Genomic DNA, 22,644 nt, shown 5'->3' with positions numbered 1-22,644 from the left:
TTAACCCTGTGTGTGAAGACTTCATTACTGTGCATGGGATGACTAAAAGGGTATTTGAATTTTTAATATGCAAATATTTAATCTGGCAGGAAGCATGTTTGTTTGACACATATCTTAGAAGATGATGTAAAAATTCATCTCACCAGGCAACTGAGAAATTTAAAGGGTTATTGTATCAGTCAGTGGGAGCTGTCATAACAAAATGTCATTGACTGTATGGCTTAAACAGTGGAAATTTATTCACAGTTCTGGAGGCTCGAAGTCTGAGATGAGGGTTGGGTTCTGCTGAGGGCTCTCCTTCTGACTTGCAGATGCCTACCTTCTCCCTGTGACATTATATGGTTGAGCAAGAGAGCATGCTGTTTCATATTGTTCAGTCGCCAAGTCGTGTACAATTCTTCGTGACCCCATGGACTCCTGCTTGCCAGGCTTCCCTGTCCCTCACCATCTCCTGGAGTTTGCCTAAATTCATGTCCATTGAGTTGATGATGCCATCCCTGCTTTTTCATATCTTTTCTTAAAGGGACAGTAATCTCATCAGGAGGGCACCACTTTCATGACTTCATCTAAACATAATTTCTCCGCAAGGGTTCCATCTCCAAATGCTGTCACAGTGGAGGTTGGTATATAAACATCTGAGTAATTTGTGCAGGGAACACAACTAAGTTCAGAGAAGTTATCTAGATGCTTCCTGGGACTGTGTTATTTTTCGCTTCCCCTGCCCTTCCCTCCCTTCCCCTTCCCCTCCCTTCCCTTCCCCCCTCCCCTCCTCTCACTTTCTCTTTTCCTCCTCTCGTATCCTTTCTCTTCCCCTCCCTAGTCCTCCTTTCTTCCTAGTCTTTCCTTCCTTGCCCCTTCCATTCTTCTTTCCATTCACCTCCTCTCTCACTCTCTCCTTCTCTTCCCCCATCTCTCTCTCACCCCCCCACCCCAAGCTACTTGTGATGATATGCTTCAAGACACAGGCATTTGTGGGTTGAATCTGATAGGCAGATGTGTTTTGCTTGCTTCAAAATATTTGGGGAAAAAAATGGAGCCATTATTTTAAAAAGTTAAATTAATGCTTGGACTCTGGGAAATACTGAAGTACAGGGAAGCCAGGCATGCTACAGTCCTTGGGGTCGCAAAGAGTCAAACATGACTCAGCAACTGAGTAACAGCAACGTAAGTTCTCTAGAAAGACCAGAGATCTAGCCCACAGTCCCTGGAGGAGATACTACAGAGCGATGAGTAGACTTTGGAGCCATGCTGCCTGAATTCACATCCTGGCAGTCCAGGTACCGTTGGTATATGACCTTAGACAATCGGCTGTCCATTCCTATGGCCCTGATTTCTCATCTGTAAAGTGAAGATAACAGTTCACATTCTTTCTATTGTCTTTCTGCCATTGAGGTTTAGTCTCATTTTTCATGTAACTCTGGTCTTGCACTGTTTTTTACGTTGTAAGACAAATCATTTCTTTGTTCTTGAAAGTAGGGAAATGAAAGAGATTGATAGAGACAGGGATGGAAGAGAGAGAGAAGAAGATTGATTAATATATTAAGAGATATATACCTTATTTATTTTTTTGGATGGGACATATTTTACATATTAAATATATTTTGCATATGTACATATTTTACATTTTACACTTACCTTCTACCTGGCTTCTTCTTCATTTAGTTTATATTTCTAGATTCTACAGACATTTAATTTCTCTACTCTTGCTTTAGGAAGAGAACAATAATTATAGAGAATTACATGGAACACTGGATAAAACACTAATTCCAGAGTTAGAAGGCCTTGATTCTGTTACCAGCTCAGTGATTATCTGTGTACCCTTGGGCAAGTCAGAATTCTTTTCAAAGACTTTATTTTCTCATCTGAAAAAGGTCATAATAATTCATATCTTGTCTGCTTCACTGGAGTTTTATAAGTTCAAATCAGAGATCATGTAGGCCTTCATTATTTAAAAAAAATTCAGTATGACATGATGGGAGCATATTGATAGTTCTCATATCAATGCCAGTGCCACCATGTTTTTATAACTCATGATTTCTGAAAAGTCAGGTGATAAAAGTCTGGTAGAATTGCTCTGCAAGTAATCTTACTAGTTCCTGGAGGACCTTCCAGAGCTGTGCTTTTGTTTGAGTATCTGTACCTAGATATGGCTGTTCTCCATTTTCTGGGGACATGCCAGCTCACTTGAAACAGGCACCAAGGGACAGTGTGAAGGTTCAGGTCACCTTATTAGTATTTTCCAGGCCTTGTGTCTTGGAAAAGGCATCTGGAACATTTTAAAGCTTACTGAAATAGGAGGAAAAGAGGTGGCCCAAAATAAAATGTTTTGGAGGCAGGGTTTGTGGTGCACTGTGAGAACAGAAACACCTGAATGTGTCAGTAACTTTAGAATCGGGGAAGGTTTTGGATGCTCTCTGGTCCAGCTGGTCATTTCATAAATGGAAACACTGATGTCTAGAGAAGTGCCCGGTGCTAGAGTTAACTAATAAAAAGAGCAAGAGTAGAACTTGACTCTAGGTTGTCAATTTAGTGCCTGTGGTTCAGCAGAGTGGAGCAAGTTTGCTCCTGGGGTCACAGAGACCCAGGATGACATCGTAGGTGCTCTCCAGGTCATTTCTGATCACAAGCTAATCGGGGCTAATGAAATGAGACTCACCCAGTCTCTAATAAATATTGACTTTCTTTGTTCACTCTGTTTCATTTTTAAATGCTCATAGGGAGTGGACCCCCTTGCCCAACCCACTGCATCTAACCCTCTCTGGGTTGCCTTTTTCTAGGATGTTCTTAGGCAGCAAGTCTGAGTAGATCACACTCTTTTATTTAGAGAATTCTTTGCATTTGCTTCTATCTTTGCTACCCAAGCCTGACACTCTAATTTAATGATGATGATGCCAAATTCAGCTTGGTTTGTTCTGAGCAGTCTTGTGCAGATGGAGGCTGGTGATTTGTGAAGAGGCATTATGTCACATCAAATTTCATTTGAAAGTCCATAAGTATACCTTTTTAAAACAAAAACAAACTGCTTCACTTTCCTGGGGAGGGACATAAATCATGCATTTTTATTACCCCAGAAGATGAGTGCTAATATTTCAAAGGTGACAAGCAATCTCTAAGAATAAATCACAATTTGAGCCCCATTATACTGGAGCTGATATATACCACAGTGGGGTTTAGAGATGTTTCTTTAGCAATATTTAATAGAAGATCCAGGCCCCTCTGTCACTATTTCTAATCCTAGAGGGGGCCTTCAACAGTCTCACGTATCCTGAGCTAAGGTTGTATCAAGGGTTCCAGCTCAGAGCAGAATTCTACCACCTGTTTTGGGGTCCTGGGTTACTGGAGTCTAAAGTTTGAAAGAGTTAGGGTTTAATTTAAAAGACCCATGGGAATACTCATGAGGAGTACAGCTTTACTATTTTAACAGAGAGCATCATACAGAACAAATGTCATGGACAGGATGCACAGTGACATTCAATTTGGAGATCTACCAGTTTCCATGCATTTCATGGGAGCACCAGGCATGTCTAATATGGGCTCGAAAAGTTAGAGCTGGAATGGGCCCAGGGAGAACAATACCACATGTGAAGTGAGACTGTGGGTTCAAACCCAGGGTCTTACGCTTATTGACTTTATGCCTTGTACAAGTGATCTCATAATCTCTGAGCCTCAGTTTCCTTATCATGACATACAAATGTCTGTCTCCTATAGGAAGAGTCAAATGGAATAAATGGGGTGATGCAGTGCTACCTGTGGAGTGCCTAATATAGTTTCTGATATGTAGAAATGACAGATTTTGAATATTAACCAGGTGCCAGGGGCTGTTTCTAGTTTTACCCTATGAGGTTAGGAACTATTAGGCTCTCTTTCATTTTCATATCATCCTGTGCCTAATGATGTGTTTTTAAAAATTTTTATCCATTCAACCTTCCAGTAGCTAACTTAACTGTGCTTCTTAGAAAATCTTGCTAGACTGATCTAGACCTTTAGGTTGAACCAGGCCTTGAGTGTGTTCAACTTCTCATTTGAGGTTCAGTTTCAGACAGTTTCTTCTTGCCTCCTGGCTCTGGGTAAATATCAGAGTAGCAAGGACCGTTGCTTGAGAGAGGGGCCTGCTTTAGGCAAAACTCCATCACCACCCAAGCTATGGTCAGATTTCATTTCAGGCTTAAAACCCTCATTGCTTTGGGCTCACTCAGTTTCTCTCTCTGAGCATCAGTTCATTCTTTAATTGAGGAGTTGTGTTTATTTCTTTTTCTTGATTTGGTAATTTCATAACCTTTTAGGATCTTTTGTCTGTGAACAAAAAACATTTGTCCTAGGCTCATTTTGAAAAATCTCAGTTGTTTGCTCTTTCTCAGGATTTTCTCAAGATAGCTCTCTGAAGACGTTGATTGTGTTTTGATTCTCTGTATAATCAGATTGGCTTGTGGAGCACTCTTGAGTTCTCTTGAAACTGTCTGCAGGTTGTGCCTTTCCCTGAGTTTGGAGAGGCAGGCTTTCTTAGGTGGATGTGTTTCTTCTCATCCCTTGTCCCCATCCTGAAAGCAGGGGAGTTATCAATTCTTTTCCTTCTTCCATCCTCTTGTCTCAAGGAACCCATGTCTCTAAACACTTTACTTTCTTTGTCTCCCTACCATCATTTTTACCAGGAAGTGATTTTTATATCGGATGTTTGTAGGATAGAAGATAAGCAAAGATAAAGTACTGACAGTTTAATTTTCTGGTACATTTGTCAAATTTTTTGCCTTATTTTGTTCTTTTCGTGGGCCTCCCTCGGCTCAGGGGGTCAGGAAGATTTCCGGGAGAAGGGAATGGCTACCCACTCTAATATTCTTGCTTGAAGAGTTCCATGGACAGAGGAGCCTGGCAGGCTACAGTCCATGGGGTCGTAAAGAGTCGGCCATGACTGAGCAATGAACACTTTCACTTTCACCAGGAAGTTGAGATATGCCAAGGCTGGAATTACCAACGGTATGAGTTGAAAATGAAACAAACTCAGTAACACATCACCATAGCAGCAGGGGTTCCTGGCTGTGGCTGGGAGTGGCTCACAGAGAGCAAGGGTTGGATAAACCTGTGTGGGAAATTCTCCCTGGGATTTCCCAATATCCTCTTCCTGGTTTTTGAAAATATTTCTGTTCAGGGCTTGGCATCCTGTGAAACAAGGTGATAACTTGGTTGTTAGAATCAAAATAAACTCGTTATGGCCCAGTAACTCCTTCAAATCCAGATGAGGCTGCTGCCTCATTGGCCTGAGGGAAATGAGCTGGGGGTTTCTCTGTGGGAGGAGCTGACAAGGGTCCATAACAGAGAAACAAGTATTCTCATCAGTGGCCTGATTGGCAGCTGGGGCCCATAGGCTGAAGACTGCATTGCCTCTAAGGCAAGTCCTCACTAGTTTCTCATCTGAAAAAATGGCTAGGCATCCTAGCAGTATAGAATGAGTTCACTGTAGCTGCATCTCTGTGAGTAAAATACCAACGTGATTTAGCCTTCAGCTTGCCCTGCTCCAATCTATTCTCTTCACTGCAGCCAAACTATATTTTAAAAACAGAAATTGGACTTTGTCACCACCATGGTTTAAGCCCAGGCTCCTTCATGGGGCCTCCAGAGCCCAGCAGGGGTGGCCCAAGCTCATCTTTCCAGTTTGTCTTCAAATAGGCAAAGTTCCCGCCTCTAATGAATTCTTTTCATTCTTCTCTATCGGATATGTTATTTTTCTCCCCTTCACCTGTTTCACTGCTGTTTTAGGTCTTGGCTGAACGGTCACTTCTATAGAGAATCCATCTTTAAACTTCTCAGACTATGTCAAATCCCCATTAAATGATCTCACATTATTGCTAGAACATGTAAGTTCTGCTCAGTATCTTGCCAGGCTGTGAGGTCTATGATGGTATTTTATTCATCACTCTGCCTTTAAAAGCATAGTAGACGGCTAGTTAGTGTTCTTTGAATGTACAGATGAAAGGTCCTCACTCTTTATAACTCTGCAAAGACAAAAAGTTTAGGCTCGGCAGTTTCCCTTCTGTTTCCTCATCTCCATTCTCTAAGCTGAATTTCTGTTCATCTTTCAAGATCAAATTTAATGATCTCCATTGCAGTGCTTCTCATGGTCATTCTCTGTACTGGTCAGGGTAGACTTAATGGATTAAATTAACAAAAGCATATTTCTAGGTCATGCAACATGTTCATCATGCTGGTCTGGTGACCTGCTCCTCACTCCGGGACCCAGGCTGAAAGAGTTCCATTTCTGTGTTTACATAATTTCCAAGACAGGAAGAAGGAAATGTGTTAGGTCTGATGCTGGCCCTTAATCTTTCCATGTCAAGGTGGTAGGCTTCTGCTTAGATTCATGCTCAAAAGAGGATGGGTAAATACAGTTGAATTATTTGCTCAGGAGGAGGAAATATGGTAATATACTGGATGAAATGTGCTAATGCACACCAGGCCCCTCTTATATCTGGCTTTTCTTGGTGTCTCAACCCCTCACTTACAATGATCTGTTCTTCCACTCTCCCATAGTCAAATGAAAGATTTTGTAATCAGCAACAACTAAATCACCTTTGAAATCTTAGTGTCAAGCACATCACTCTATAACTCCATTCCCTGGCTTTCCAGCTCACACACTGTAGTACTCACGCTGGAATCATTTCTGCCTCCCTCAGGAGTCCCGCTGCAGTTAGGGTTCCCTGGGAAGCAAACTCTGGGATGGAGACTGGCATGCAGGAAATTTGATAGGGACAGAATGCCCGTGGGGGAAGGGAAAGATACAGAATTGGGCAGAGGGAGGGGTTAGCTGCATCTCATTGAGTGCTCTGACCCCAGTCTAGTCTTTGACAATTATCTTGAGTTACTGCTAAGGAGAGCCATCCTTCAGTGAAGGTTGTCGCCAGGGCTGGGGTGTGACTAAGGGTGAGGCAGCTCACATAAGTCAAGGACAGTTTTCCTCAAAGGTTAACAGTTGATTTTTTAGCAGGTAGTACTTCCAGCAGCTGGGGGACAAGGTCTTTAGCTTTGGTCTGGGCAGTGCATTTCAACTCCCTCTTGCTGTCCTTACTTCTTTTCTTAATAACTGCAATTCCTTGGCATCTCATGATCATCAACTATTTTCTTGCAACATCAATTCCCTTATTTCTCATTTTAATCTATCCTGTTTGTTCAAACACTCATCTTTGGGTACACCTTTTCCCCACTACCCTGCCCCTTCCCCAAATATCCCCTTCACCCATCTGGAGTGAAGCACGTGGCCACACTGACTGCTCTCACTTAGCATTTATGAACAAGTCACATGTGCCTCTGTAGCCACCTGCTATACTCTCTGGTAAATTGTTTCCTCCTTTCCCAAAATGATGACTTCATACCTCTTCCCCTCTCTTTAAACATCTAGTACCACCTCCTTCTCCTAATTCTCAGATGTTACTCTCTCACTTCACTGAGAAAATTAAAAAAAAAAAAAAAAAAAACCAGCAAAGGAGCTTTACTTCATCTTTCTGCCACCAAAGATACCAACTTTCTTCCCATATCTCTTAGTTTCATTTTTGTTGTAAAAATGACTTGCTCTATCTGTGGACCGGAACTCAACTCCTCCTGTCTCCTCCAAGACTGCTCCTGCAGAAATCTGCTCTCATTCTTTCTGTCTTTATTGAGTTTTTTGCAATATTATGTCTGTTCATGTTTTGATTTTTTGGCCGTGAGGCACGTGGAGTCTTACCTCCCTGACCAGGGATTGAACCTACACCTCCTGTGTTGGAAGGCAAAGTCTTAACCAGTGGACCATCAGGGAAATCCCTGCTGTCTCTTCTATAATGTCAGTTTTCTTCATAGTGTTGAATTATGTCCAACTGTGTGTAAACATTCTATGATCTTTTCCAGAACTGTCTTTAAACAAGACTGTCTTTCAACATGGAGTCTCCCTAGAGCTACTACAGTTTTTTTTCTCTTGATGGCAAAATATTTCAAAAAGTTTGCCTTGTTTTTCTGTCTCCTTCAGCTTTCCTTCTTTCTTTAATTGACTCCAGTCAGGCTTTACCAGCCACTTTCCCCAAACTTCTCTTAACAATTCAAGGGCAACAATGAACCTCTTGCTAAATCAAAACATTAATTCTGTCTCTATCTTATTCAAATTTTTCAGCATCAGGTGACAAAGCTGACCATTATTCCTTTCTTGAAACACTTTTCCTCTTGACTTTTATGATATTCACTCATCTGTAAAGCAAAATGCTTTAGTGATGTAAGGAATCAACTTATTTAAGAATTCTATTGCCTTGAGTGCTAGAAAGATCTGAAACACCTCTAATGATTTCATGCAGTTACTATCCTATCCCAAATTTTTGGGAGATTCCCCTCCACACTCAAGTTTGATGTACTCATATTATTATACAATTTTTATATTCCCATTGAACATTTGTTTTGAAAGCTTATGGTACTGTGCACATAGAATTATTGATTGCCTGAATTCTTTCACTAAGTATTGATGTTTGTTTCTTAAATTTAGGGAAGTCTTGCTGACTATGTCTCCTTTCAGAGCCTCAGTTAACTTTCAAGTATAGATTAACAGATCTTTAGTACTGAAAAGAATCTGATATTATTTTTGGGGATAAACACCCCCAAATATTTATTTCCTAAATAAAATATTAGGAAATAAATCCATCTACATTTATTTTTAAAGTAAATAAATGAGTTTTCAGTGGTTCAATGTTGTTTCTGTGCATGAAGATTACTAGGATTTCAGTGATTATCTTAGTAGTAATGTTACATTTGACTAGTGATCATTTTCAGAGTGCTTTCATGAGGTTAATCATAGTAAATGAGAGTTGGACATTTGATTTCAAATTGTGGATATAGTGTGTTCTTACAGAGTGACTTAGTGCCAGACATTTAACTTCTCTAAGCCTCAGTCTTCACTCATGGAATTGTATGTGGGTTAAATTAGATGGCACATTGAAAGATATAGAGCAGTAGGTTCAGAGGTAACCCTTATGATGAGGGTCATCTGCTAGCAATTAACCAGACTGGAGCTAGAGCTTGTATTGGCTCTTTTGGATTCCCACAATGTTTTTATTCTTCCCTCTCCCAGACCATCACACATTAGCAGTCTGAGTAAAATGAATCTAAACCCATTTTTTTAAAAACATAAACTCTAGGAAAGACTAAACTCTATGCTGATGGTTGTAGGTTATCTTAATTCTTATCATGAAGTTTTTATGAGTCAGAAGGTGATGCTCTGATCTCCATTCCAAAAAGAAAAAGATCTTTTTTGTTGAATCAGCCCATTATTCTGTGACATGGGATGCATCTCCAGGTCAAGTGATGAAAGACATTAATTTTCATTAGATAGCAGTTGCTGTCTGTATTCATAGTACAACATGGGAGAAAGTGGCTCCACAATCATTTTGTACCAGATGGATTAAAGCATATATTAGTAAGAAAAACAAGCAGAGGGGGGCTGAATTCTCTTGATCTCTCTGATGAAAGCCACACTGTGTACAGTGGACACCTAATAAATATTCATTGATGTCAATGCCTGGACACAGAACTCCTTGATTTGGGACATTTAAATCAAGCATCCTTTTTGGTGAGAGATTAATAATAGATTCAGCCTTCATACTTCTTGAGTTCTTCACTGTTCTGTCCCACCATGCATCTTTCTAGAAAGATTTTCAGCTTCAGATGGAATCTTCTACACCAGCTGAAATTTGCGCTTAAGCTTTTGTGCTAATGCATCTTGCTTTTTCTCTTGCCTTCCATAGGCATTCATCTTTTCTAATTTCATTGTAAGATGATCACATTCCAGTTCAGTCATTTGACTGTGTTATTGCTTCTTTTCTTTTTCTTCTTCTTCAGATATTGATGAGTGTGCCGCTAAGATGCATTACTGTCATGCCAACACTGTGTGTGTCAACCTGCCTGGGTTATATCGCTGTGACTGTGTCCCAGGATACATTCGTGTGGATGACTTCTCTTGTACAGGTGAGTGCTAAGAAGCGATGTTGCTTTTATAATTCAGTCCTTCTCTGCATCGTATCTGTGTTGTTTCCTTTAGCTCCAAGTACACTAATACTATTTTTACCAAACTAATTCTTCTCTTTCATTATCTTGCCATCAAGTTTTTTTGAAAAAAAGTGATAATTTAAGCCTGCCTAATTTATTTCCACTTTTGTTATGTCCGTCTCTGTATGTGTGCATGCATACATTCGTATATGGTTTGAACTTGAAGTCTCAGTTGCCTATGGTGATGCTGAAGGACTTAGAGATAAAAGTATCAAACTATTCTCCTTTCATCATGGTGAAATGTGTTTGTATATGAGAAAATGTACTTTGTTTTCACTGGGAAAGACAAGAGCTTAAATTTTAAAGTGTGCAAGAGTGCCTGGTGGGTGGGGTTGGGCCTATGGGAGGTCACTCGAGACTTTTCACTGACATCTTGTTAGTTTCTCCTCTCTTCTCCCTTCATCACACTGGGCTGTCAGTCCTAAACGGGAATGCCAGGCATTGTGGTTGGTGCCTGTGTGTGAGCAGTGCTAGCTTGGGGGCATTTGGTTTGAGGTTCCATTAGCATTTAAGTCATGAATATGGAGACATGAGCAGTCAATTCCCTAGGATGCGAAAAGATTCTGATTCTGTCTTCTTTCGGATGAAATGTGTTTAAATGCCCAATCTTTAACCTATAAAGAAAGGGCTCTTTGAATATAATTTCAGTCATGTTATGTGTTTCTCTGACTCTTGTATCTTTCTCTTGGTCCTAATGACTTTGGTATATAAACAGTGATTTCTTCACTCACAATGGAATGGTCAGTCAGTCAGCTCAGTCGCTCAGCCATGTCCAACTCTTTGCGACCCCATGAATTGCAGCACGCCAGGCCTCCCTGTCCATCACCAATTTTTAGAGCTTGCTCAAACTCATGTCCATCGAGTTGGTGATGCCATCCAGCCATCTCATCCTCTGTCGTCCCCTTCTCCTCCTGCCCCCAATCCTTCCCAGCATCAGGGTCTTTTCCAGTGAGTCAACTCTTTGCATGAGGTGGCCAAAGTATTGGAGTTTCAGCGTCAGCATCAGTCCTTCCAATGAGCACCCAGGACTGATCTCCTTTGATCTCCTTTAGGATGGACTGGTTGGATCTCCTTGCAGTCCAAGGGACTCTTAAGAGTTCTCCAACACCACAGTTCAAAAGCATCAATTTTTCAGTGCTCAGCTTTCTTCACAGTCCAACTCTCACATCCATACATGACCACTGGAAAAACCATAGCCTTGACTAGACGGAATGGTACTCATTTCTAAACATTTTGTGTTTCGAATGACCTTTCCAAAAGTACAAAAAGTTACAAAAGTTCGAGAAGTATGTTTGTATCTCCAATTACGTTTACTATTGTTTGTTGTATTAATAACATCTTAGAGTTACTGTTCTTTGGCTTAAAGGGCTAGTGATTTCAGATTGATGAGGTTTCTGATTCCCGCAGTTGGTCAAGTCTCAATTATCTGTCTTTTACATGATTTTCTTATAAGAAAATCCCTGGAGGAAAAAAGATTTCATAAATATTATGCTGAGACATAAACATTTTAAGAGGGCAAAACTCTTGTGGACCTGTCAACAAACAATTGAAAAATCTGTGATGTTTCAGATGACTATTACTCTGTTCTCGTTGGTCTCTCCATGGTCCTGACTTATGTTAGTTCTGACATCAGGCAGAGGCAGCGAATCGCCTCCCAACACAGCTGCACCTTATCATGCAGCTCAGACCTAATTAAGGCACTGCTGGTTGGAAATTATTTGTGAATCCTTAACACCTCTGCTCTTACTTTGTCATGGAAGGAGGAAGGCAAGAGCTGGTACTTATTGAAAGCCTATTAAAGACACGTGCTTTGCCCAGTAGTTTGTATATATGGATGAAGATGGAAAATGTATTATTTTTTAAGAACTAGCCCCAGAGTTACTTTTAGAAAGAGAGCTGTGTTGTTCGGAGTAAAAGGCAAGGGTATGGGTATCAGTGAGTACTCCATCCCCTTCTAGAAAAACATAGTGTTGCAGGAAAAAATGTATACACACATATTTTGTTCTGTTGGTGTGTATGTTTTGTCCGAGAGAGAATAGAAAAGTTAGAACAAAAGAGAGAAAAAAAGAGGAGAGAGAAACTAGTCAGAGCCAAAGGCTGGGTGCTATGAAGCAGTGATCCCCTGCCTGTTTGGCACCAGGGACAAGTTTTATGGAAGACAATTTTTCCATGAACTGATTGGGAATGGTTTTGGGATGATTCAAGTACATTACATGTATTGTGCAGTTTATTTCTATTATTATTACATTAGATACACCTCAGATTGTCAGGCATTAGATCCTGGTGGTTGGAGGTGCCTGCCGTAGAGGATAGAGGCCAGTGAAAACCACCCAGTGAAAGGATGGCTGAAAGGATTTTTAAGGATAGGAATATTTAATCTGAGGTGATTTGTTGTGGTTTTGCTGTGTAGTATGCAATGTGAGTCTTCCTCATGACCCTCTAACCTTCAGCAAAATCTGCTGCTTAAAGGTGAACCTCCCCCTTCCCACCCCAAAGAAATTTAAGTTAACATGACAGACAGCAGAAAGGGTACATATCTGTATATGAAGGATAGCATGACCTCAGAGGCAGAGGTAACTCTTCCTATCCTTTCCCTGATTCCCAGAGTGCATTTAAACAGATCTACATGCATCATAGGCACCATGGCCTCCCTCAGAAGTGTCAAAAATCTCGATGAGGGCTTTGGACTTCCCCCCATAGGTTATAGGATTGAGGATAAGATCTCTTTCTTTAAAAACGAAATCTTCCATTGGTCCCAGATGTTTTCATCTACCGCCCATTTTTCTGCTGCCTTTCACAGCAAACCTCCTCATAGATTTGTCAGCGGTTGCTCTCTCCATGGCATGTACTTCCTTCACATCTCCTCTTCAACCCCTCCCATTAAGTCTTCCAGTCTCACCATTCAGCAGAGTGTGTGTTTATCAAGGTCAACCATGAGCCCCGTCTTGCTCAATCTAATCTTATCTTTGTGACCTCTCAGTAGCATTTAGCAGAGCTGACTACATCTTCCTTATTTAGACACATCATTTTTTTTTTTGACCTTTGAGACAATAGGTTTCCTGATTTTCTTTCTATGTCACCGGTCTTTCCTGCCCAGTGTTCCTGGCTATTCTTCTTCCTCTGCTGATATCTTAAAGGTTAAAGTACTGTAGAGCTCTGCCCTAGAACCTTTTCTCCTGTTATCTATATAACCTTTTTAGATGTCTGCATTCAATATTACAACATTATAGCATCTCTGGCAGTAATTCCTAAATTTTTGTCCAGTTCCAATCTTTCTCATGAGCTTCTGAATCATATATTCAACTTGACATCTACACATAGGTATTTAATAAGATTTCATATTGACATGTATGAGAGAGAACTCTATTTTTTTCTAAGTTTATTTTGGAGGAACATTGATGGGAATGAGGAGAGCTGAGAGACAAGCTTTCTCCTTGTGGTCATTTCTCCTCCAGACCAGACTCGAGGGCCTCCATTAGACACCTGCATGGCCAGCTGTTACTCTGACATTCACCTTCGCGTCCTGAAAATAAGTCTGTTAGGCCAAATATGCTCTTGACTCTTCAAGACAGAGCAGGCCCCCACATCTAATCTCTGCCATTTCTTTACTGGTAAAGAAGACTTCTTCCGCCAAGCAGTTATAGTCCTCTGTAATAAATGAGGTGTATAGTAAATGTATACCACTGTAAGATGTCTTTTCAGATGCTTCGTTTCCAGTAAGAAAAATTTCTAGAAGAAATTCACAGGCTTGAAGACATCCTTTTGTTTACCTGACATGGCATTTCTCATTATTGTCATTCTTACTTCCAAAGATCATTCTAGTCTCTGTCCCAAGTCGATTAGTATCTGCTGCCACTGCTAAGCTGGCTTTCCAAGTACATTGGGTCATTTTTTTTCCTCTTTAATTTTTCTTGGTTTGTCATTTCCTTTGGCGCTGACATTTTAGAAGTTAGTAGTCCTATTGAAAATCTGCGATTGATAAAAAATTAATGGTCTTAAAATTAAAGAAGATGTATGATCTTTGGTGATACATTGATTTATTGAATGACTGGTTCACTCTTTCATTCATTTATTCACTCTTCCATTTCTTCATTTGTATGTCCAATATGCAGCTAGTGTCTATCATGAGTGTTAGGAAATATGACCAAAGAGATGACTGACAAATGACCTCTTTGCCCAGAAGTTCATGGTCAGTGTGGCAGTATCTTCAAAGGAGAAGACTCAAATGTGCATTCTCCATCAACAGTGTTCCAAGTTTACCAGATCAGTTCTTCTTCAAAGTCTTAGAAGAGTTTAGATAAGTATTGGGTATTTCGCATCCTACAGTGATGACCCTTGACAAATTCCAGAGAAGGGACCCCGAAATTGCCATTCCCACTTCTGTGCTGTAACAACAGTCCATTGATAAAGGCTGCACCACAGGCAACAGATGCCAAGATGATGCTGGAAATAAAGACAGTATATCAAACAGAGAAGAAATGGTACCTCTTTCTTTTTTTCTGGTTAGAAAGTGAAAAAGTCATATCTCATGGGATATTAAAAGTTCTGAGAATTCAACATTGAAAATAATCACCTAAAACTTTAAAATGTGGTATAACTCAGTCATTACTGTGGAGGGTGGTGGGAGCTGGGGTTCCCTGACATAACTGTGTGGTTTGTGTTAGGCTCTGTACTTTTTTTCTAGGAGAGTTTTCATTGGTAAAATTGAAAGCATTGGGTCTTTGACACTGGGGAAGTTTTTGTCCTTGGAATTTGTGTGTGATTCTAAATCACTCTCTCTTCTGTAAGAGATCTCCGATTTGCTCTTGTTCTTTTATGAATTTTGAAGTGGGAGAAGTGTCTAAAATTGAGGTTGGGGTGGGTGGCTTTCTCTTCCTGGGATTCCTTTGATTTTTGCAATGGTCAAGCTGCTTGATTTATTGGTCCCTGACTTTTATTTATCCCCAGTTAAACTCCCTGTGTTTAGATTGTTTGATAAGATGTTATCATTGAATACTCAGGCAGCCTTAAGGGAGGAGACTTGTGATTTATGATCAAAGCATGCAGCAGGAAGACAGGTACTTGACGGTAATGGGTAAGCATTCATTTTTATGCCAAAAACCCCCCAAAAAGGTAAGAAATAAAGGGAAGAAGTAAAATAACAAGTAGCACATGTGATTTCCATTACCTTGCTGAGAGATTTTTTTTTTTTTAAATGTTCTTTGATATTGGCATGGAAGGGAGATTGCAGGAAATATATTTGAAATCAAGTAAATTGAAAGTTAGATGTCATAGTCTATTAATTTAATGGTTTAAATTTAGTTCCATATAATCAAAGGTGAGAAAACAATTTAAAAGATGTAAAAGTTAGAAATTTTAGACTAGTTCTCTGGAAAAATATTTTCTTACTAAGATTAATGAAATACAGATCATTTCAAATATTGAAATACCTGGTAACTTTTCAGTGAACAAAGTCATGGGGCACATGGCTGAAATAGAAAATCCTCCTCCTTGATTGAGCACAGTAGTGAATCACAAACTGATTATCCTTATATTTCCAGCACATAGTATGTGCTTGTTTTGGACATATTGTTCTTGTTTACTTTTGACTATCTGGCATCATAGCTGGTGCAAGTTACTAATTATTTGCCTCTCAGTTGAGATAGGGGCTTCCCTGGTGGCTCAGTGGTAAAGAATCTGCCTGCACAATTCAGGAGATGTGGGTTTAATTCCTGGGTCAGGAAGATCCCCTGGAGAAGGGAATGGCAACCCACTCCAGTATCCTTGCATGGGAAATCCCATGGACAGAGGAGCCTGGCGGGCTACAGTCCATGGGGTTGCTAAAAGAGTTGGACAAGACTGAGCATCTAAAGCAAAACAGCAAGAGGACATACAGATATAAGAATAAAATTCCAGTCATGGATTGGTAGACGACTTGTACTTTAATAGGAAATGCTCTATCAAATGCTTTAGAAGGCAAATCTTTCTAGGAAAGATAATAAGACTACATTTACTGATATATTGAATAAGAAAAGTCAGAACAAGACTTACACCTTTGGATATTTCAAAACCCACTTAAAAACTCTGTTGTTCTCTGTGAAACATTTGCCTTTTGTTTTGATTTATTTGCCCTGTATATTCTTTTTCTTTTTTTTCTTCTTCTTCCCTATATTTAAGCAGACTTTGTCACCATCCTCTCTCTCCAAAGATGTATGTATGTAAAACTAACAAAGCAGAATTCCAAAATTCTAACCCTTTAGGGCAGAGGTTCTCAACCCTCACCTTAGGTTAGAATCACTTGGGACATGAATTTTAAAAAGTTGATAACCTGGGATTTACCCCTTGGGGTTTTGGTTTTCATTTGGTTTAGAGTTGTGACCTGGCTTCAGTGTTTTTTTATTTTTTTAGTGTCCGAGTGATTCTAACATGCAGTCAAGTCTACAGCTCCTGCCTTTCTAGAGCACAAAGGGTTGGAGTTTGGAGAGAAAATGTGGGCAGAGAATCAATGAGAAAAAATTGCCCTCTGAATTGTAGACTAGAAAAGGATTGCTTTGAATGGGTAGTGGGTGACTTGGTGGTTGAAAGTAATTCAAGCAGAGACTTGAGCAGTTTCTGTAGGGAAGGGCTCCGCCCCCAACGCTGCCTTTTGGAATGTGAGATTCTGGAGGAAAACAAGGCTGTGGGATGCTCTGCAAGTGGGCCTCATGGGTAGGACCTGAATCTTCAACTGTTTTCTGACTGTTGTGATACTGCAAGGAGAAGGCAATGGCACCCCACTCCAGTACTCTTGCCTGGAACATCCCATGGACGGAGGAACCTGGTGGGCTGCCATCTATGGGGTCCCACAGAGTCGGACACGACTGAAGTGACTTGGCAGCAGCAGCAGCAGCAGCAGTGATACTGCAAAGAGCCCTTAAAGATAAATGGAACATCTCCATGGTGATGTTCATCTCCTGTGTGTTCCACAGGCCAAGGACCAGACTGATTTCTCTCTATGCCAGTGTCAGAGTCACTTGGAATCTTCTAGAACCATGACATCATCAGCTGAAAGCAAAGAATCCTAACAATGACAGACAATATTTCCACTACCCACCAACTCAGAAAAACAGGAGTTCAGAACCACTCATTAAGTCAAAATGAAATTATAGCAAGCTACGTTATGTGCACATACAGATTTGGGATGAGACTTCTCTGCCCATCACGTGTGAAAAACAGTCAACAAAAGGAGAAAACAGGAAAAATTAAGAGACCACTCTGAATGGGGTTCGTAGAGTGAATGTTTGGTTTTCCACACCAATTTTAGTTTTCCACGTGTTGTCCTAGAGAAGCCAAAAAGCAGATACTTACTACATTTAGCAATAATAGTGTTAAAATAGTGCCAAGGTTTATTAAAGACAGGAAATATGTCTTAAGGAGGATATCAAAGGGCATTTCTCTTGAGATTTTATGAAGGGTTTGTCTGGTATTTGGCTTCTTTGTTGGGTTTAACTGAGTGGGTGTTTGTTTTTTGTTTTCTGTTTTTTTTTTTTTTTTTTTTAATCAGTCATATTGTAAAGGATGTGAACCACACAGGCTGCTGCAGACCAACTAGAATAAATGATGGATCTTGCCCCCAGGGTGTTTGTACACAAACCTATTAAGTACTGTGTTGCCCTTGATTCAAATTCACCATAAAGGCTTGTTAGTATTTCTGTACACTTCATTGTTGGAGTTGTTTGTGCAGAATCACAATTAAGCTTTCACATAAAGCGATTTGACTGAGGCTGCTTTAGCACTAACAATGGGCTCCCCAAGTGGCTCGGTGGTAAAGAATCTGCCTGCCAAGCAGGAGAAGAGGGCTTGATGCCTGGGTCAGGAGATCCCCTGGAGAAGGAAATGGCAACCTACTCCAGTGTTCTTGCCTGGGAAATTCCATGGCCAGAGGAACTTGGCAGGCTACAGTCCATGGGCTTGCAAAAGATTCAGTGATTCAAAGACAACATGCATTTACATCACTGTTGAGGCCAGCCTTGCAGCCCTGGTCATATCCACATTTGAGCTGACACAATGAGTGGACATTTCTGTTTAATAACCCGTCAAGCTCGCATGTGTCCTTTGTTCGAATCTTAAGACTTGGTGAAAGTGAATGTGTTAGTCGCTCAGTCGTGTCCGACTCTCTGCGACCCCATGAACTGTAGCCGGCCAGTCTCCTCTGTCCATGGAATTCTCCAGACAAGAATACTGGAGTGGGTTGCCATTCCCTTCTCCAGGGGATCTTCCTGAGCCAGGGATTGAACCCAGATCTCCCACACCACAGGCAGATTCTTAACCATCTGAGCCACCCGGGAAACCTAAAGACTTGATAAATGCATGTATTTAGTTCTTCCCGTACGTTTTAAAGATATAGTGAAGTATCCTTGGTTATGTTTCCTTTATGTAAGATTATTGAAAATATACATTATTTATTCTTGGGCCAAAATGAAAGCTCTAAGTTCTCATGGTTAAAATCTAGTGTATGAATTAATATATAAATTCTACTGATTGCAATCTTTGGCAGTGCCTTTTTTTTTTTTTTTTACTATGTAAATTGGAAAGCCATTTAAATTCTCTGCCTCTTTATTGGTATCCTCTGTATATCTTCACAGAGTTGTTGAAAGATAGTTTAAGTATATTGGTTCAGATTATTTTAGCTTAAATAACAAAAACAAACAAGAAAAACCCAAATCTATTGGCTTAGATGATAAATTTATTCTCCCACAAGAAAAAGTCTAAGACAGTGTTTCTGGAATTAGTTTATTTAGCTGCTGTGACATCCTCAGAGTCCTAGATTGTTTCCAACTTTTTACTTTGTTATTTTCATCCTGATACTTTGAAACTTGATCTAGCTCTCTTCAGGGTTTCAGGATGGCTGAAACAACCCTGCATGTCAGATCTTGACTTAACGATGTCCCCAAAGAGGATTTTCTTCCTAGAATTCTTCATTAAGTCAAGGATAACTTTATCAAAAATCCATCCCTAGCAGATCTGTTTTCATGTCTCCTTGGCTGAAATATTTTAAAATGCTCTGTTAATAAATTTTGCCTAATTGTTGTTCACTTATTGTTGCCTTATTGTTGTTGGCCATGTCACAAAGACATGGCCAACTCTTTGTGACCCCGTGGACTGCAGCACACCAGGCTTCCCTGTCCTTCACCATCTCCCAGAGCTTGTTCAGATTCATGTCCATTGACTCAGTGATGCCATCCAGCCATCTCATCCTTTGCTGCCCCCCTTCTCTTCCTGCCCTCAATCTTTCCAAGCATCAGGGTTTTTTCCAATGAGTTGCTGTTGGCATCAAGTGGCCAAAGTATTGGAGCTTCAGCATTGGTCCTCCCAATGAATATTCAGGGTTGATTTCCTTTAGGATTGACTGGTTTAATCTCCTTGCTGTCAAAGGGACTCTCAAGAGTCTTCTCCACAAGAATTTTCTCTTTCTCCCTCGTGGCTCAGATGGTAAAGAATATGCCTCTAATGTGGGAGACCCAGGCTTGACCCCTGGGTCGAGGTCCCCTGGAGAAGGAAATGGCAATTCACTCCACTATTCTTGCCTGGAGAATTCCATGGACAGAGCCTGCCAGACTGCAGTCCATGGTATCACGAAGAGTCAGACATGATTGAATAACTAACAGTAAATTATGCCTTAGAAAAAGGAAATAGAAGTACATTGAATCAAGATTTATCTCTGAGGTGTAGTGCAGGTTCACCTCAGGATAAATAAAACCCAAGTATTCCTTTATCATATTTGAGTTTTATTGTCAAGGAAGGAGATAATATGTGTGCATATGTATAGATCCACAATTGTGTAGGCAACTGATAGCGTCTATTAGGATATATTGAAAACCTTGAAAACTATTTCAGTCATAGCAGCAATCGAAATAAATGCAATTAGATGCCAGTTATACTAAATTTATAGGGGCTTCCCTCATAGCTCAGTTGGTAAAGAATCTGTCTGCAATGCAGGAGACCTGGGTTTGTTTCCTGGGTTGGGAAGATCCCCTGGAGTAGGAAATGGCAACCCACTCCAGTATTATTTCCTGGAGAATCCCATGGGCAGAGGAGCCTGGCAGGCTACAGTTCATGGGGTCACAAGAGTCGGACACGACTTAGTGACTAAACTGCCACCATACTAAATTTGGGGTTTCCCTGGTGGCTCAGTGGTAAAGAACCTACCTACCAATGCAAGAGATGTGGTTTCAATCCCTAGGTTGGGAAGATCCCCTGAAGAAGGAAATGGCAACCCACTCTAGTATTCTTGCCTGGGAAATCCCATGGACAGAGAAGCCTGGTGGGCCCTAGTCCTTGGGGTCACAAAGAGTCAGACACGACTTAGCAACTAGCCAAACAACATACTTAATTTATGTGTCTATCTCTGTGTAGATATATGGATAGATATTATATTTATTTATATACATGTCATTTACCCATTTTTGGAGATAGTTTAGGAATCATGCACCTTTTCATACTTTGCTATAAGAATATCCATTGATACAAACTTGCCTTAGAATAATTTGACAAATAATATCAAAAGGCCTGGAAATATTTATTTATAGCAACTTATTCTAAAGATAAAACCAATGTTATTTATGTGAGATTTTCATTGTGGCTATTTATTCTACTTATTATTTATAAAAAAAGAAAGTATAAGGAGCCTAAATAGGAATTAATGAATGTTTGATTGAATAAATTCCACGTATTCATGTATGACTTCAACAGATCTTAAAATAGTGTCTAGAAGACAATTCAGTGTCAATGGAAAATTCTTATTATATAATATGATGAAATTCCAACCAGTATGTATAATATTTTCCAATTAAAATAAATACATAAAATTATGCATGAGTATACAGAAACAAAGGCAGGGAATATTCCCCCAGATAAGTATGTAATGTACTAGAGAGTATCTGTGAGTGGAAGTTTATATGTGCTATCTTTTTACACTTTTTATACTTTACATATTTTCCAATTTTTCCATGAAATGGAATGAAAAACGCAGTGAATCTGTATTATGCTTTAGTATCAGAAAAGTGTTATTAAAATATTCGAAAACAGAAAATGCTAGATAAAGATGACATCAAGTTTTTTCCTCCAAAATATTCGGTCATCTTACTAAATCAAATTAAAAAATGTTTTAGATTGGATTGTGCTGATGCCTTTCATCTGTAGTGACCTAGGTTAGGAGCCTGAAATAAAGGGATTAAAAGCAAAGAATTTGCTGGGTAATTTGATTGGATATGGCATTTGAAGGACACTTGAGGTTATGATGCTATTTTCCTCCTGTGTGGGTCATAGAAGGTGGTCTGATAACCAGGCCCTACCTTTTGTATTTTTCTTAAGCTCTTTTGTCAGGATTTCCAGATTCCAGGTAGTTGGTCCATTTTCTTTCCCGCCCCCCCCCCCCCCCCCCCCCCGCCGAATTGTGGCTAAGTCAAAGATAGATACTGAGAGGAGACAGAAAAGTCTCAGGATTTCTGTATACAAGCAATCACTGGCAACATAGAGAATCAGGCAACATAGATTCTAGATCTGCACTTGACACCTGCTCGCTGTCTCAACATTTTCCTTTGGACCTTGAAAGATTAAGGGTTAACTAGCAGAATAGTTTTCAGACAGAGGAATGGGATTCCAAATAACATTTCTTTTGGAAAGAGTTCAGCTTATTATTATTTTTTTTTAAGCAGGAGATAATCTCACGAGCTACTACATTTCTAATTCTGTGATTCTTTAAGTTATGGTTCTTGACCTCTAGGAAATTATGATCTCTTTGCAGATGTGCATGCTCAGTTGTGTCTGACTATTCATGACCCAATGGACTGGGGCCAGCAAGGCTCCTTTGTCCATGAGGTTTCCCAGGCAAGAATACTGGAGTGGCTTGCCATTTCTTTCTCCAGGGGATCTTCCCAACCCAGGGATCAAACCTGTTTCTCCTGCATTGGCAGGTGGATTTTTTTAACCACTGAGCCACCTAGGAAGCCCCAGTGCATGGTCTCTTTGGGGGACGTGCAATTAACATTTCAGGAGAATAATTTTATAGGGCATAGAGCTGAGTGCTAAATTGTGAGGTGTGGGTAATGCAGGATCACTGGTGCTGGAAAAAAAAAGGTATTAATTCCTACATGGTAGAGAGTATATTTTCCACTGGGATTTGGTTTGGTTTTGATGTTGGGTGGGAGACAGCATAAGAGAATTAAGAAGGAATAGTATGCATGGTGCATAGATCCATCTCTATGTATATCATGGAGGTGACCTGATTAGAAGTGGGAAAAACAAGTCAGACAGACCTGGGTTTCTGCCCCAACTTTAGGCATTATCAGTAGCATCAACTGCATCAACTTGAATCAACTTTGAATCGACTTTGGGGGAAGGGACATAGCTTTCTCTCAGACTCCTGTGAGAAGTAAATGAGATAATATTTCTAAGTGGTTGGAAGAGAGCTAAACACAGAGTAAATATTCAATAACCGTTAGCTACTACTATCACTATTTTACGGGTCAGGACTCTAACTGAAGATGCAAGGAGTTAGGGACTGGTCCATAGCTACAGACCTCAGGAGTGTGGAATAGGGCTCAATAGGAATGCACGCATTCTAACTTCAGAGAC

The 22,644-nt window shown here is 40.2% G+C and overlaps 1 protein-coding gene across 2 annotated transcripts in view; it reads left to right on the top strand.

Annotated features, from left to right (window-relative positions):
* Nucleotides 1–22,644, top strand: part of NELL1 (neural EGFL like 1) — a 994,502-nt gene that overhangs the window by 494,954 nt on the left and 476,904 nt on the right. For both annotated transcript variants that reach the window (XM_065936472.1, XM_065936471.1), the window contains exon 13: nucleotides 9,844–9,969. In XM_065936472.1, coding sequence (XP_065792544.1) covers nucleotides 9,844–9,969 — 126 coding nt within the window. The remainder of the gene's footprint in view (nucleotides 1–9,843; nucleotides 9,970–22,644) is intronic.

The sequence above is a fragment of the Muntiacus reevesi genome, chromosome 5, assembly GCF_963930625.1.
Source record: "Muntiacus reevesi chromosome 5, mMunRee1.1, whole genome shotgun sequence".
In the NCBI taxonomy this organism is placed as follows: Eukaryota; Metazoa; Chordata; class Mammalia; order Artiodactyla; family Cervidae; genus Muntiacus; species Muntiacus reevesi.
Note: the sequence above shows the minus strand (reverse complement) of the source record. Positions and strands in the feature narration are given on the sequence as shown.